The sequence below is a fragment of the Eleutherodactylus coqui genome, chromosome 3, assembly GCF_035609145.1.
Source record: "Eleutherodactylus coqui strain aEleCoq1 chromosome 3, aEleCoq1.hap1, whole genome shotgun sequence".
Taxonomy (NCBI): domain Eukaryota; kingdom Metazoa; phylum Chordata; class Amphibia; order Anura; family Eleutherodactylidae; genus Eleutherodactylus; species Eleutherodactylus coqui.
Window position 1 is genome coordinate 234,300,388 of NC_089839.1, and position 18,283 is coordinate 234,318,670.

The following is an 18,283-nucleotide window of genomic DNA, read 5'->3' on the forward strand; positions in this document are numbered from 1 at the left end:
TTAGTTTCTGTAAAAAAGCAGGAATTTGAAAACTGTGATCAGCGCTATATGTGATAACAAACAAAATATACTTCATATAACTATTTATGTTCCTTTCGATTTTAGAAATCGACAAGGATTCTAACATTTAACAGAAAAGAATGCATCTCGGTAAACTAAAAATGTAATAGTAAATTTAATTTAGTGTCAAAATGAATCTCTGCAACCAACATGTATTCATTTGAATTATTAAAATCAAATAGTTATGTACTGTAATTGCTAAGGTTGAAACAAAATGCAGATACATCAAGCCAACCTAAAATTTTACCATGTTGATTCAGAAAACATTCACCTCCAAAAAACCTTTAGGAGGGGAATGCTATTTGCTCCATATTAGGGGGGGAAAAAGTCATAGCCGACTCTAAATATGATAATCAAATAAAATCCCCTGATCAGTATCCCATTTCATAGAATCATAAAATTGTAGTGTTGAAAGGGACCTCCAGGGTCATCTGGTCCAAACCATTGCTCAATGCAGGATTCACTAAATCATCCCAGACAGATGTCTGTCCAGCTCATTGATCCTAATACACACCTCTCATGCCTGCCTCCAGGAGCTCTCCAGAGCTGCACCTGTCCTCTGAAATGCACTACCCCAAAATATCCGAACAATCCCTGATGCACAAAATTTCAGACGTGCTTTAAAAGCTCGCCTCTTCAAAGCAGCTTACCAAATCTCCTGAACAAAGCCCCCCCTCACCTACTACAATGTTCCCCCTGCCCCTCCCACCACACGCCTGGACTATTGTATACCTAGGGCACCTCATACTCTTCACTTTGCCTACCATGTATACCTCCTTTTCTTGTACCTCCTGCACCACCCACTTTTTGTTGTAGGTAAGTTTGTTGGTGCATGCCCTACACCCTTATTTTTCCCTATAAACCGGAACTCTACATGTAACTGTTGTTACTTAATAATTTGATTACTTTGTGTAACTGTTGTCCAAAAACCCTGCAGAATACGTTGGCGGTATACAAATAAAGATTATTATTATTATTATCACCCTCACTGTCAGAAAGTGTATTCTAATATCTAATCTGTGTCTCTTCCCATTCAGTTTCATCCTATTGCTTCTAGTCTTTCCTTGTGCAACAGAGAATAGGGCTGATCCCTCTGCACTGTGACAGCCCTTCAGATTTTTGTAGACAGCTATTAAGTCTCCTCTCAGCCTTCTTTTTTGCCAGCTAAACATTCCCCACATCCTTTAACCGTTCTACATAGGACACGATTTGCAGACCGCTCACCATCTTGGTTACTCTTCTCTGAACTTCCTCCACTTTGTCAATGTCTTTTTTAAATTGGGGTGCCCAGAACTAGAGACAATATTCCAGATGAGGTCTGACTAAGGAAGAGTAGAGGAGAATAATTACCTCACGTGATCAAGACTCTATGCTTCTCTTAATACATCCCAGAATAGTGATTGCCTTTTTTGGTATTTCATGACTGTTGGCTCATGTTCAGTTTGTTATCTCTTAGCATACACAAAACTTTTTCACTTGCTGCTGCTTAACTCAATTCCTCCCATTCTCTATGTGCCTTTTTCATTTTTCTTGCCCAAATGTAGTACTTTGCATTTCTTCTTGTTAAATATGATTCTGTTAATTGCTACCCACTGTTCAAGTTTGTCCAGATCTTTTTGAATCCTTTCATCTCCAGTGTTAGCCATCCCTCCTAGCTTTGTGTCGTCAGCAAACTTGATCAGTTCCTCCTCAATTCCCTCCTGGAGATCATTTATAAAAATCTTGAATGACACTGGGCCCAGGATATAGCCTTGACACACCCCACTTAAGACATTCTTCGACATGGATGTGTAGCCAATTATGACTACTCTTCGAGTACGATCTCTCAGCCAGTTGTGAATCCACCTAACATTCGCCTTGTCGATCCAATATTTGGTCATTTTTTTTCAATAAAGATGATAAGAGATACTATGTCAAATGTTTTACTAAGGTCAAGATATGTTATATCTACTGCATTTCCCTGATTAAGCCAGTTGGTGATTCTGTCATAGAAGGAAATTAGATTAGTTTGGCATGGCTTTTTTTTTTTATAAACCCATGCTGACTCTGGTTACTTACTCCACTCTCATCCAAGTACTTGCATGCATGCTACTTAATAGTTTGTTACTAGATCTTTCATTTCTCCAATCTTTTGGGACTTTTGTTGCCCAATAATTTTCAAAGATTATGGCAAGTGGTTCAGCAATTACATCTGCTGATTCTTTCAGTATCCTAGGATGTAATTTATTCAAACCTGAAGACTTGAATTCATTTAAGTTAGCTAAATGTTCTCTCACCATCTCTCTTTATAGATAGCCTGCATTCTTTGATTTCCACAATAGCATAGGGAAGATCAGCTGATGTTACATTTACTTTCTGAGAAAAAACAGATACAAAATAGGAATTTAAACATTCAGTCTTCTCAGCATCATTTTTAACGAAGTCACCGTTTTCATCCAGTAAACATTTTATGTCATCTTTGACTTTTCTTTTGCTTTGGACATACCCACAAAATCCTTTTTTATTGCATCTGACCTCACTGGAAGCTTTAATTAATTATTAGCTTTAGCTTTTCTGACACTTGCCCTATAGTTTCTGCAGATGGCATTATTTACTTTTTTTAGATATGTCCGCCTTTTCCATTTGCTAAACATATTTACCAGGGCTTGTGGTGCATCGTGTGGCCTATTCCTTCGCATGTGAAAGGTCTCTCAATTATTTAACTATCACACCTATGCCAGAAAGTTCCATTGTTTCCCTTTCTTACTGCATGTCTTACCTGCTCAAGTTTTGGCTATTCTTTAACCTCATTGGCATACCTACCAAGCATACCGTCTGAGACAGTTTTCAAAGTAAGACAAATATAAAACACAGGTTTATTTACTCTTTAGTATATGTAAGTAAAATAGTTAATTAACATATAGGCATTGAGATCACATGGGTAACAAAGATAAGCATCAATACGTCACCGGATATTGTAGCATCACTCCGCAATCGGGGGATCTCCAGGTACGATTTATAGGAGGAATCCGGGAGTACGCCGATACGTCTATCGACCACAGCAAAACGAGTCCCGACTCCTCCCTGAAGATCACTGTTATTTATGCTGTTCTTACATTACGTGGCATATCTGCTTCTGCGCAGTTATGGGTATATACGTCATTCTAATATGGCTATTCAGGTTCTAGACATGCGTAGTAGATGATTGGCAACAAAATATATTGAATATTTTGTCCATGAAGTTATCGACATCTGTGTTGTATTATGAGTCATTCTTGCTGTAACATACCATATATGTCCAAAATATTCTGCTTTTGAACAAATGTTAGCAGAATATTCAGACGGGTCATTAGTTCATTGAAGTTCTGGTTAACTCATACGGCAACTAGTTATTTGATTACCTTAATTTCCCTGCCTCTGACACAATCATCCAGTTCAATCGTATCCCATACGTGTCACAATCGGTCCTTAATCATTCACTATTTGCCGTATGATACCATTAAAACTTTTGGTTTTCTACAGAATACCTTATATGCCATGAAACAATTCCATAGCGATAAAAGTATTACAACTATGGCCAATACCAAAACAGGATGTATTAGCCAATTAAGAGTGGTTTGTGCAGATGATGAATAACCCATAAAGATGTCATACCAATGGTGTGACGTGGCATCAGCAATAGCCGATCCCATCTTTACAATTTTGCCAGCTATTACAGTAGTACTTACAATATGCGTTGCCAAAGATCTATTAAGCAATTTAATATGTTGCTGTACTTCTTCTGTGTCTTCTAACAACTTTTTGAATTTGGTCAAATTTAGATCCCAATTTGACACATTTAAAGGCAGTGGTTGCCAATTGACAGCCACTGTCTTGTCTTGTTCAGGTAATAACACAAAGGTCTCATTTTCCCAAACAAGTGCAGATACGTTTTGCAAGCATCCTGAAAATGGGACAACCATCCCAGGTACAACAGGATGATTACTTGCCAAACATACCTCCTGTGGAGCTATTTCAACCATCATCTTAAAAGTGAGTGGCAGCACAGTCCATTCACATACATTGATCGTATTTTGTAATAAGCATGGTTCATAAACAGCCGATTGGACCTTGCATATGGTCCCTTCTAATGTATCATCACACAATGATAAATCATGAGTTCTATTTTGGTCATCAATGTAAATCCCGTTAAATCTAGGTACCCAGAAATGCATATCTTCTGGAACACCTATAAGTAAGGGGAGAACTACAAACTTACACATCACATTCTTTTTAGTAACATTGTATATGAATATGGTCCCTTTACATAATATATCATTGCAAACCATTTTCTGCGCCTCCAACTGTATCCAATCAGTCTCAGTTATAGTCTGATTGAACACGGTCCTCCACACCTGCTCATTGCCAGTCATGAGCATAGTTTGAAGTGTGTTCTTTTGTTGTTGCTGATAAATGGTCTGCAAGGTACATATTGACCAATTAACATAATTAGATATGTTAGAATTTATTTCATATGAAAACCTATTAGATGCATCTTGCAAATCAAGCATTATTGTGTCCACATCCGTTTGCATACTAAAGGGCTGCCATATAGTGGGCATCCAGTTAGCCTGCAATGTGAGCACATCTTTAATACCACTTCCCGCGTTATGCATTCGATTAGCTAAAGTCTCTATATCAAAACCATTAATAGTCCCAGAAAGCGCTCCGTAGCCTCCGAGTAAGGTATCATACCAAGCTCGACGGGAACGCTTGGTAGGACAAGTCCTTGAGGGTGGAAACTGCACGGAGGCTTGTATAACAGTCTTTTGAGCATCTCGTCCCACCAGGCGACAGGTGGATGGAACCCTTTTTATATGTCCAGGATCTATTTTAGAAGCATTAATGTTCACGAATACCAGGAACTGGCCCCACATGGCCCGATTCTCGATCTCCGTTGCATTCCCACACGTAATTACTTCTGTCTCATTTAAGGGAAATGAAAACTGCACTCCCGTATTTGTACAATTCTGAACATATTGTATCACCAGGGAGTAATTGAGATATGGCAACTCTTTTGGTCTCTGACAGCAGGACACTTTCACAAGTGACGTAATGTTTATTTGTCCCGTTGCCTTATGCAGTGCATATGAAGGACGGTAGGTCGAACTTATATGCGATAATGGATTTCCACTCCAGATAGTCCCATCAAAGGTAATATTCACGATATAACATTTCTGGTTGGCTTCACAAGTGAAGTTGTCTTGCTTCCTGGTTCGGGTTGAATTCCTCCAGCCCCACGAATAGTCATTCCTTCCGGTGTCATTGACGCGGATCCCTGGCGTCCACGCATCACCTACTGCGAACACCGAACACATGACGCCAAGGATTCCAAAAATGATTATGTGATTCTAGAGAAGGCAAGGAAACAAGCATTATTCCCGCAAATAGCACTTTTCTTGTGGGACATATTCCCATTTCTCTACTCCGGGTCGCATAATAAGCAAAGTTCGATCTTTCCCCACAGCAATAACCTCTGCCGGGGAGGGCGGTCCTTGGTGATTCTGAACCCATATTTTGGCCCCTACATTAGTAACATCAGTTGAGCCAAAACCTTTATCTCCTCTTACAGTAAGTTCAGTGGGGGCCGCCCCTTCTTCCACTTGTGTCAGATACACTGGTATTAATAGCAGCTGTGCCATGCGCTCCTTTTTCCCTATTATCAGAGGATCTGTTCCTAAATTTATCATGATTACTTTAATTTCCCCCTGATAATCTGCATCTATGACTCCCCCTAGGACTACTGCACTTCTCAGAGCAAAACTTGATCTAGTGGCTATCTGCCCGAAGTGATTCTCCGGGATCTTGCATCCTATCCCTGTGGGAATAGTACTCACCTTTCCCGGGGCTATCACCACCGTATCAAGAGCGTATAGATCCAACCCTGCAGCGGCAGGAGTGGCTCTATAAGGTGCCTGCGCATCTGGATTAATTTTCCAGTACAAGATTGTCTCTACCTTAGATACATCTATACTGAGATTGGGTGTTAGCATGCGCATTAAGGGTGTCATAGAATCAGTGATGGGCCTGTTGTTGATAATCTGTAAAGCAGCAGTCAGATTATCTCTCCATTGACCATATTTGTCGGTCTCAGTGAGCTTCTTCAGGGTAGATTTTAATAACCCATTCATTCGTTCCACCAAGCCCGCGGCCTGTGGATAGTAGGGCATATGATATACCCATTCTATGTTGTTTTTACTGGCATACTCTTTTACCTGATTTCCGGTAAAATGTGAACCATTGTCTGTCTGGATCTGCAGGGGAGTCCCATAATACTGGGTAATAACTTCCAGAGTACGTAAAGTACTCCATTGTGTTGCTGTTTTACATGGGAATCCCACCATCAGACCTGAGAATGTATCTACTGCTGTACAAATATACTTACATCCTCTGCTCTCAGGGAGGGGCCCTACAAAATCCATCTGCCAAATCTGCGCTGGCAACTGGCCTCTCCCTATGTGTCCCATTACTGTATGAGGCACTTCTCGTTTTTGCACATGTTGACATACTGGACATTGCGCGATTACTTGTTTGATCATGTCCACCGTCAATGGGATACCTCTTTCTTGTGCCCACCTGTAAGTGGCCTTCTCTCCCAAGTGTCCACTTTTTTGGTGAGCCCAAACAGCTGTACCTTGAAGCCATGCTTCCTTTTCCTTGTCAGGTTCTTGGACGGCAACAGAGATCGATGCTGCCGCATCTGCTTGAGAATTAAATAAACGTTCCAATGAGTCAAGAGGGACATGAGCATCAACATGAAACACAGTACTTTTAGTACTCCTAATGAATTCCTCTATGTCTTGCCAAAGCTCTTTCCCCCACAATTCCTTACCATGAATGTTCCAGTCGTTCTTCTTCCATCCCATGATCCAAGTGGCCAAACCATTGGCAACTGACCATGAGTCCGTATACAAATGACATTCTTGCCCTTGTTCCTGCTTCAGAGCTAAGAATACTGCACAAAGTTCTGCATATTGACTACTCTTACCTTCTCCTTCCATGACCAACGTCTTGTCTAATTTTGGATTAAAGGCTACACTTTTCCATCTACGTCTTCCACTGATATACTTGGCCGAACCATCCGTGAACCAAGCATGCTCTTTTTGGGAGTCTGTCAACTCAGAGTAAGGTATTCCCCACTTTACTGGGGATTCCTCCATTTGCGCTACTGGTGTAACCTGACCATCTGGAGGGATATCAGCTATCTTTTCATGCAGGGCAGCTATCCCCCCTTCACCTTTTTTCGCTCTTTCCGAGATGTACCATTTCCACTTAATGATACTCTGCTCCTGGGCATGTCCTATCCGATTGGACTTTGGATTAGATAATACCCAACTCATGATGGGTATTTGCGGCCTTAGAAGGACTATGTGTCCTGTCGTCAATTGTTCAGTATCCACCAGGGCCCAATAACATGCCAACAGCTGTTGCTCCAGTGGAGTGTATTTTTCTCCTGCATCTGGTAATTTCCGATTCCAGAAGCCTAGTGGCACTCTTTTGCCCCCTTGCTTCTGCCACAATGACCAGTTTGCATACATATGCTGAACTGATACATGAAGTTCTATCTCACCATCTTGTAAAGGCCATAAATCTACGGCCTGTTGTATGGCTTCTTTTACTGCCTCAAATGCAACCTGTTGCTCTTCTCCCCACGTGAACTCGTACTTCTTGCGAGTCACCTTGTAAAGAGGAGCAAGAAGCTGCCCCAGATGCGGAATGTGTTGTCTCCAGAATCCAAACAATCCTATGTAGGATTGTGTTTCCTTCTTGTCTTTCGGAGTGGGAAAATTTAAGATTTTCTGCCTTGCCTTAGGGAGAATCTCCCTATGGCCCTTATTCCATTGAATTCCTAAGAATTTCACCGTCTGAGAGGGGCCCTGCACCTTGCTATCATTTATTTCCCATCCTTTTTCTCGCAAATGATGTAACAGTCTGTCCAATTGTTTCTTTACAGATTGTTCATCCGGTCCCTGAATCATTATATCATCGATATAATGTGAAAACTGCATTTCTGATGGTAAATCAAACTCATCCAAATGTTCTGCCACCGTCCGGTGACAGATGGTTGGACTATGTATCCAACCTTGTGGCAATCGAGTGAACGTATATTGACGTCCTTGCCACGTAAAGGCAAACTGATCTTGTGCCTTTTCTTCTATTGGAATTGTGAAGAACGCTTGTGCGATATCAATCACAGCGTACCATTGTCCACTGTGACTTTGGATCTGCTCCACAATTGTAATGGTGTCTGGGACAGCTGCCGTCAAGGGAGGTGTTTGTTTATTCAATTCCCTGTAATCGACAGTCATCCTCCAAGACCCATCACTCTTCTTCACAGGCCATACCGGATTGTTCCATGCTGTGGTTGCAGGCCTCACAACCCCAGCATCGACCAAATCCTTAAAGGAGATGTCCCGCGCCGAAACGGGTTTTTTTTTTTTTTAAACCCCCCCCCCGTTCGGCGCGAGACAACCCCGATGCAGGGGTTAAAAAAACCGCCCGCACAGCGCTTAACTGAATCCCGGCGGTCCGGCGTCTTCATACTCACCTGCTGAAGATGGCCGCCGGGATCCTCTGTCTTCGTGGACCGCAGCTCTTCTGTGCGGTCCACTGCCGATTCCAGCCTCCTGATTGGCTGGAATCGGCACGTGACGGGGCGGAGCTACACGGAGCCGCTCTCTGGCACGAGCGGCTCCATAGAAGACTGCTGAAGACCCGGACTGCGCAAGCGCGGCTAATTTGGCCATCGGAGGCCAAAAATTAGTCGGCACCATGGAGACGAGGACGCCAGCAACGGAGCAGGTAAGTATAAAACTTTTTATAACTTCTGTATGGCTCATAATTAATGCACAATGTATATTACAAAGTGCATTATTATGGCCATACAGAAGTGTATAGACCCACTTGCTGCCTCGGGACAACCCCTTTAATGGTTTCTCCTATTTCCTTGTGACCTCCAGGAATTCTGTATTGCTTCATAGCAACCAGTTTTCCTGCAGGAGGGATATGTACGGGTGGCATTTTGACCTTTCCCACCGTAACTGGACAAGCTTTTATCCCTATTTTCCTTATGCCAAAGGCAAACTTACCAACTTCAAGGTGTAGTGTCAATCCTTTCAGAATATCTATGCCAATTATATATTCCGGAATAGGTACTACTAACACCGTGTATTTACGTAAGGGCAAATTGCCCAGTTTCAAAGTTACCTGTGTCTGTACTCCTTCGGTAACTTTTCCTCCCAATCCTGAAATATTAACTTTTGGACCTTTAAACTTTTTGGGATTTCCATAAATCAGAGTAGCCTCCGCCCCTGTATCTACTAAAGCTGGGACCCTTTGGACATTACCCCCTTTCCAATGTATGGCTAGCGGGACGTAGGGTCTGTCATCCCGCCTAACCCAGACAGGGGCTTGGCTTGCTACCTATGCGGAATCAGAATCTGATTCCTCCAGGAGCGGAGCAGATGGCTTCAAGTGGTCCTGCACTTGGGTAGCTACCATTGCAGCCATCTCCTTCCATGGATAGATCTTTTGAAAGTCCTCCCATTCTAATTTCCTAGGCTCTGAATTAGTGACCTGCTTCTCTCTCTTTTTAGAAGTTTTTGGGGCCACTGAATCTTCCCTTTTATCCACCTTTTTGTTGGATAAAACCTTCTGTTTATAAAGACGCCACAAATCACCTGTATCTTTTCCATCAATGGCGTCCTTGGAGACTCCAGCTTTCAGGAGAGCCTGAAACATATCTCTACGAGATACCCTTGGCACTCCTGAATCACCAGTCCCCTGGGAACTAGGATTCCTAGACCTATCACGATCTGTTCGCTTTTCCTCTCTATCCCAGTTTCCCATATCTTGCAATTCCCGCATTCTAGCCACGACCGCAGACATTGGCTCATTAGTCATGGATAGAAGTAGGGTCATCATCACGGCTTTATAAGCCGGAGGTGCAGTCTTAATTAAACGATTTCTAACTCCTGCTGTCAGCCGAGTCTCCAAATAATCTTCCATATGCTCGATGATAATTAATGAGACCCTCATAGCTTCCTCCTTCAACCTTTCAATGCCATCCCTGATAGTGTACCAAGGTTTGTCATTGATTGGAATGTCTGCCTCTGTTGGGAATTTATTAGGAAACCCATTGGTTACTATATTAAACAGGGAAATAGCACTTTCTCCTTGATGATTAGGAAAATATTCTCTAAAATTTCTACTGATTACTGGATCTCTAGTTAGAGTAACAAATCTCATTGCATCTTTTGGATCCAACATTACCCCAGTCGCCCCGTGCTCAAATAGACGGACCAACCATGGTATGTCAGATTCCCCAGGATAAAACCTTCTGTTTATAAAGACGCCACAAATCACCTGTATCTTTTCCATCAATGGCGTCCTTGGAGACTCCAGCTTTCAGGAGAGCCTGAAACATATCTCTACGAGATACCCTTGGCACTCCTGAATCACCAGTCCCCTGGGAACTAGGATTCCTAGACCTATCACGATCTGTTCGCTTTTCCTCTCTATCCCAGTTTCCCATATCTTGCAATTCCCGCATTCTAGCCACGACCGCAGACATTGGCTCATTAGTCATGGATAGAAGTAGGGTCATCATCACGGCTTTATAAGCCGGAGGTGCAGTCTTAATTAAACGATTTCTAACTCCTGCTGTCAGCCGAGTCTCCAAATAATCTTCCATATGCTCGATGATAATTAATGAGACCCTCATAGCTTCCTCCTTCAACCTTTCAATGCCATCCCTGATAGTGTACCAAGGTTTGTCATTGATTGGAATGTCTGCCTCTGTTGGGAATTTATTAGGAAACCCATTGGTTACTATATTAAACAGGGAAATAGCACTTTCTCCTTGATGATTAGGAAAATATTCTCTAAAATTTCTACTGATTACTGGATCTCTAGTTAGAGTAACAAATCTCATTGCATCTTTTGGATCCAACATTACCCCAGTCGCCCCGTGCTCAAATAGACGGACCAACCATGGTATGTCAGATTCCCCAGGCCTTTGCCTAAATCTACTCAGTATATCATCAACTTCTGACTGAGAAAAATCCTCTAGAGTAAGCCTGGTGCGCCTATGTGGCACCAATTCTTCTTGCACCAACAGTCTCCCATCGGCATCGTACATATAGTTTCCCTGATCGTCATACCTGGGCAACCTTTGCCCATCATGACCTACGATAGGCTGGGTATCGGGTCCATATTCAGTAGTTTCCTTCCTTCTGCTAATGGGCTGGGCACGTTTTAAAGCAGGTGGATCAATTATTGGATTGGGTGGGTCTTCCCAATCCCCCTTATGCCAGTCCTCCTCCCCCGAAGAAGATGAGGAATCCCATAAGTCTCCATCCCACTTATCTGGGTCCCAGTTCACAGAAGCAGAAGCTATAGCTTTCGATACCTTTCGCTTATCAACTTTACCTTTACGCCCCTTATATTTATTCTGAGCAACTTTTACAACAGCCTTTTCTGCAATATTCTGGTAATGTTCTATTTTTTCCTTTATCAGCCTTTGGTTACATTCCAACACCACTCTCTTTCCTTCAGATTCTGCTAACTTTTGTTCCGTCTGATTAAGTTTTCTTATTAGTTGGGACTTCTTCTTATGGATATTCCTATAGGCTGAGGCCAATACCCAATTCCTCCTACCCAACTGAACTGCGTCACCTGCCTTGGCAGGGGTCTCCTCGAGTACCTTAACGACATCGAAGGGCTCTGAATCTTTTAGCTTACTATCCCATGATTCTGCAAGCCCACTATGCATCAACTCCTGAGCTAATATATCATAGGGACCCTCGGACCAGCCGGGGATGTCTATTTTCTGAACGATTTTAGTTTTATCTTTCTTGGTTCTTTTTCTAAACATATTGTTGTCTTATTGGCAAAATGCCAATTGGTGAAACTTTTTGCGCAGAGTTCCCCCTTACAGAACTCACAAAATTTTGGCAACTTGCCAATTGGTGAAACTTTGCACAGAGGTCCCCTTTACTGCGAGACACCACCCTGCAAATTGGCACCAATTTCCCAAGTCCTGTCTCAAAGTTACAGAACTCCGAAAATTTTGGCAACGTGCCAATTGGTGAAATTTTGCACAGAGGTCCCCTTTACTGCGAGACCCCACTCTGCAAATTGGCACCAATTTCCCAAGTCCTGTCTCAAAGTTACAGAACTCCGAGAATTTTGGCAACGTGCCAATTGGTGAAATTTTGCACAGAGGTCCCCTTTACTGCGAGACCCCACTCTGCAAATTGGCACCAATTTCCCAAGTCCTGTCTCAAAGTTACAGAACTCCGAAAATTTTGGCAACGTGCCAATTGGTGAAATTTTGCACAGAGGTCCCCTTTACTGCTAGACACCACCGTGCAAACTGGCACCAATCTCCCAAGTCCTGCTTCAAAGTTACAGAACTTATAATATTTTGGCAGTATGCCAATGGGTTCAACAAGGACTACTTACTGCAACTATCAATTTGTATTTACTATTATTACTCTATCACCTATCAAAGCAAAGTTATAACCATTTGAACCCCTTGGCAATGGGCCAAAAATCTAATATGGCGACAGCAACCCCCCCGTGCACTGAGAAGCACTGTCACAATACCAAATTATACAGTAATATAACCTTACCAAAGACAACAATATCCTGCCAGACTACGCCAATTTATGTCTTACCTGCTCAAGTTTTGGCTATTCTTTAACCTCATTGGCATACCTACCAAGCATACCGTCTGAGACAGTTTTCAAAGTAAGACAAATATAAAACACAGGTTTATTTACTCTTTAGTATATGTAAGTAAAATAGTTAATTAACATATAGGCATTGAGATCACATGGGTAACAAAAATAAGCATCAATACGTCACCGGATATTGTAGCATCACTCCGCAATCGGGGGATCTCCAGGTACGATTTATAGGAGGAATCCGGGAGTACGCCGATACGTCTATCGACCACAGCAAAACGAGTCCCGACTCCTCCCTGAAGATCACTGTTATTTATGCTGTTCTTACATTACGTGGCATATCTGCTTCTGCGCAGTTATGGGTATATACGTCATTCTAATATGGCTATTCAGGTTCTAGACATGCGTAGTAGATGATTGGCAACAAAATATATTGAATATTTTGTCCATGAAGTTATCGACATCTGTGTTGTATTATGAGTCATTCTTGCTGTAACATACCATATATGTCCAAAATATTCTGCTTTTGAACAAATGTTAGCAGAATATTCAGACGGGTCATTAGTTCATTGAAGTTCTGGTTAACTCATACGGCAACTAGTTATTTGATTACCTTAATTTCCCTGCCTCTGACACAATCATCCAGTTCAATCGTATCCCATACGTGTCACACTGCAAAAATCCAAGAATACTATCTTGTTATCGTTAGGGTAACAAGAGACTGAATACATGGGACTGAATTTCCACAGTAAAACTCTTACCATGGAATTTTCCATGATTCTGCAGTAAAATCAGCAATGTGTTTAATGCAAGTTTATCACAGGTTTTGCTGCAGGATTTACTTTGCTTATTGAAAGGCAGTGAAAATCTATAGCAAATGATTGACATGCTTTGGTTTTGTTTTTGGCTATGTTTCTTCAAAGAAACTATTTTTAGGTGCAAATAATTTTTTGAGGGGAATACAAAATGATTTTGTATTTGTGCATTCATTCCCATAAAATGGAAGTACACTCAATTTTTGGCACTTAGAGAAGTGCTTCCAAAGAGCGAGAATTTTATTCCCTCATAAGGAATTGATGTTCAGACTGGATGGTGATCAGATAGAGGAACATTTAAATGACCTTTACTGCCTGGTCATCTGCACTGTGAAAGAGCCCTAAAAGGAATGTGTCATCAGAAAATTACTTATTAAATATTTTTAAATTTTTTGGTCACAAACTGTATCTTAAAAAATCCTAAAATTTTGCATTTTTAACACTGAGCACAAAGCCAAAAAATAGGCTGGACCTGATATCGCTATAGCAACCTTAACAGCCGCCATCTCACTAACATTGAAGGCTAGATTACACTGAAAGGTAATCTGTGTATAGACATGATCCTCTATTTACAATAGTTGGGATTCCCCTGAGTCTGTAGGCAAGCAGACACCTGGTGTGTATTAAGTTGTATGTTAATATTCCCTGTGTCTGTAGGTGTGCATACATCTAGTGTGAAAAATTATTTTAGTGTCTGTTTACAGGTGTGCAGACAACTGGTGTGTATTATGTCCTATGTTGGTGTTCCCCTGTGTCTGCCTGCTGTGTGTTATCTTCTCATCTGGGGTTTCTGCCTGTTCCTATTTAGGTCGAGACAGGTGGTCCCTAGATTCCACCATGGGGCCATCTTATCAGGATGATCACCCCGTTTGTAGGCAGGGTTACTTTTCTTATGGTCTAGGTATCTTGTTAGAATTGGAACTCACAAGATAACGAAGACCCTTGATGTGGGCTTGTGAGCTTACATACCATGACCAAAATACTAACTAGTACCTTGTACTTATTTATTTTCCATCTGTCTTGTTGTTTTAGAACTTTGGTAAGAATTTGGCCCTTCCCTGTTTGTGTAGAGTCTATGTCCCTGTTTTCCCTTTGTAGTGTGCACATTCGATTCATGTTTGGTGTGAACGGTTTCCGAACGTGTGTATAACACTATATTCTTTCCCGTTTCCCTCCAGCCTTAAATATATTATTTCTATTGAGGCAAGGTGAATAAGACCAGCACGTGAATGTAACAATCACATCAAGCAGATCTGAACTCGTCAGAACTGAGATCACATGATCATGACCATCTAAGAAAAAGAAAGGCCAAGAATTTCTGATATAGAGAAATAACTTCATAAGGTAACACTAGCTAACTTATATATGCTGGGGGGATAACTACACAATGAATGAATATTAAAAAATCAATGGATTGTCCTTTTAACACTTTGCCCTTTTAAGATATTCAGCTGTTATTTTCCTCTTCATTATTTTTGTGTAATGAGTTTTTAAATTAACACAATCCCAAAAATCAAGAGCTTTTCTTCTCTCTCTCTCTCTGTATATATATATATATTTATATATATAATTTTTTTTAGGTTTTGCAGTACCTTATATGTAACATTAAATAGTACTTTTTGGAAAAGGGGTGTTGGGTTTGAATAGGGCATGCACAAGGACGAATCCCGCTTCATACACAGGGGGTTCCAGCTGCCTTTGACAGCTGACACTTGCCTGTAACAGCCATGATCAGCATGATCACTGATTGCAGGTATGAATCCATTAATTGGTGCTGTCAATTCTGACAGTGACATTTAAATGCCCTGATAATTATTCGGGGATCCTAAGTATTCGTGAAGTGCCGTTCAGTTGCCATGGCAACCCTGGGCCTTCTGATGGCCCACAGAGCTGTTCTGGCTGATTGCCTATCAAGGCATGTCATGGTTAGATGTGATATATACAACAGGTCATTGACATTCTTCATGTGTTGATAACTAGGTTTAATTCAATTATGTTACAAATTAATGTGTTTTATTTGCAGGCTATTATTCAAGTGGAATATTTTGGAACCAGTGAAACTAAGGGCGAGAGGTCTGTTCTATCAGAGACATGTTGAGCGGATGTTAGCAGGCATGTCTGCAACCTTGCCTATCTGAGAGGGTGTTTGTTGTCATATACTGGCAGTTATGGAAGGTCTACATGCCATTGACAAGGTTCTCTGCCATGTATGGTTCTGTGTTAGTCATTTTGATAAAGTCCAACTTTTTTTAAAATTGTAGTAAAAAGGTATGCAGTTGAGTGCAAGAATATTGTTTCCTTGAGTGAAGCTGACCTTAGAAGGATTTTTGACAGGATACAGTTAAAATAAGCACACCATTGTGTTTGGGTTCTTGTCTATAATTTCATAAACATGAAAAATCATTTGTAATTTACACTGCAAAAAAAACAAGTTTTCGAAAAGAAAAGTTAATGGCTGGCACATAAAGTTAAGTGCTCTACTCAAGCTGTGACATATTATTAAATCATTTAGTGAGCACTTTATTGCTAAAATGAAATAATAAGGAACAGCTGGAGAATGTTCATGTCTGCAGTGCTGTAGCTTTTAAACACACAATAGGGTTAAAGAATGACAAAACATTAAAAAGATCGATTAAGCAAATTACGTGAATGTCAATTAGCTCAAGTAGGAAAATCAACATAATTATGTGTTTTTGTGTCATAAAGGGTAAAAGAGAATGCCTGGTGTAATAATTCTATAAATTACATTGGAAGAAAATTGTTTTGCATTCAGTTTAGTAATATAATAATGAAAAATAGAGAGAGTGTGACATTTTATAGCACAAATCTCAGCGAGACCTAATCCTAGCATTACATGCAAATAGGCTGTTTTTTGGTCCAGAAATCAGATGGACATGGGCCCTCTGCATTTTAATAGCTGTATGCACATGGCCTTTTTGGGCTATTAGGCCAGCTTCACATGAATGTAATTTGTGCATGCCAGAGTGCTACCCTTTTACGTAATAAGCGATACCTTTTTGCACACACATACGCGTATTTTACTTACTTTATGCCTTCACAAGGCAAATGCATCAATTGAAATGGCTAATTAATTCTAGATGTGTTCTTTTTCCAGTGCAATTACGCAGTGTTTCATGCATCTCCTTGCATATAGCACACACGTTTGTGCACCCTCCATTAAGTTCTATGGGTCTTTTGGGAGTGCAAGGTCAGGGGAAAGGGGAGAAGGGGCATTGTCTTTTCCCAAGGAGAGCACCTAGAGGGGATCTGTAGACACCTATTGGATGGCAACATTACTTCATATCAATGTACGACTCCTTAAACAAGTCTTTAAAATTCTGGGTGAAAATGTTTGTATCTGGGTAAAGAACTGATTCAGAGATAGAAAACAGAGGGTAGTAATAAACGGGTTGTACTCTGATTGGGCCACCGTTGCTAGTGGGGTGCCACAGGGCTCAGTATTAGGCTCCATTCTGTTCAATATAATTATCAATGACCTAATAGAGGGACTGCACAGTAAAATATCGATATTTTGTATATATATATAGTAAAATATCAATATTTGCAGATGATACATAATTATTAGAGATGAGCGAACACCAAAATGTTCGGGTGTTCGTTATTCGTAACGAACTTCCCGTGATGCTCGAGGGTTCGTTTCGAACAACGAACCCCATTGAAGTCAATGGGCGACCAGAACATTTTTGTATTTTGCCGATGCTCGCTAAGGTTTTCATGTGTGAAAATCTGGGCAATTCAGGAAAGTGATGGGAATGACACAGTGACGGATAGGGCAGGCGAGGGGCTACATGTTGGGCTGCATCCTAAGTTCACAGGTCCCACTATTAAGCCACAATAGCGGCAAGAGTGGGCCCCCCCCCCCCTCCCAACAACTTTTACTTCTGAAAAGCGCTCATTAGCATGGCATACCTTTGCTAAGCACCACACTACCTCCAACAAAGCACAATCACTGCCTGCATGACACTCCACTGCCACTTCTCCTGAGTTACATGCTGCCCAACCGCACCCCCTCCCCCCCACAGCGCACACCAAAGTGTCCCTGCGCAGCCTTCAGCTGCCCTCATGCCACACCACGCTCATGTCTATTTAGAATTGCGTCTGCCATGACGAGGGACCGCAGGCATACACTGCAGAGGTTGGCACGGCTAGGCAGCGACCCTCTTTAAAAGTGGCGGAGCGATAGCCCACAATGCTGTACAGAAGCAATGAGAAATAGAATCCTGTGCCACCGCCATCTGGAGCTGCACACGTGGGCATAGCAATGGGGAACCTATGTGCCACACACTATTCATTCTGTCAAGGTGTCTGCATGCCCCAGTCAGACCGGGCTTTTTAATTCATAGACACAGGCAGGTACAACTCCCTATTGTGAAGTCCCTGTCGACCCACAGCATGGGTGGCTCCCTGGAACCCACCGGCGGTACACAAAAATATCCCATTGCATTGCCCAACACAGCTGAGGTAGTAATGTCGTGCGTAATACAGGTGTGCTTCGGCCCACACTGCATGCCCCAGTCAGACTGGGATTCTTTACAAGTGGACACATGTAGGTTTAACTCCCTGTGGACCCACTGCCTGGGTGGGTGCCAGGAAGCCACCGGCGGTACACAAAAATATCCCATTGCATTGCCCAACACAGCTGAGGTAGTAATGTCGTGCGTAATACAGGTGGGCTTCGGC

General features: G+C 41.8%; 1 protein-coding gene across 1 annotated transcript; it reads right to left on the reverse strand.

The window, feature by feature from the left end:
• Nucleotides 1–2,902: 2,902 nt before the first annotated feature.
• On the reverse strand, nt 2,903–12,971 carry LOC136621568 (uncharacterized). The gene is made up of 2 exons (XM_066597113.1): nt 12,949–12,971; nt 2,903–5,429 (listed from the first exon to the last, which is right to left on the reverse strand). Exons 1-2 carry the CDS (start codon nt 12,961–12,963, stop codon nt 3,519–3,521), a joined length of 1,926 nt encoding a protein of 641 aa, XP_066453210.1. The 5' UTR covers nt 12,964–12,971; the 3' UTR covers nt 2,903–3,518.
• Nucleotides 12,972–18,283: the final 5,312 nt, after the last annotated feature.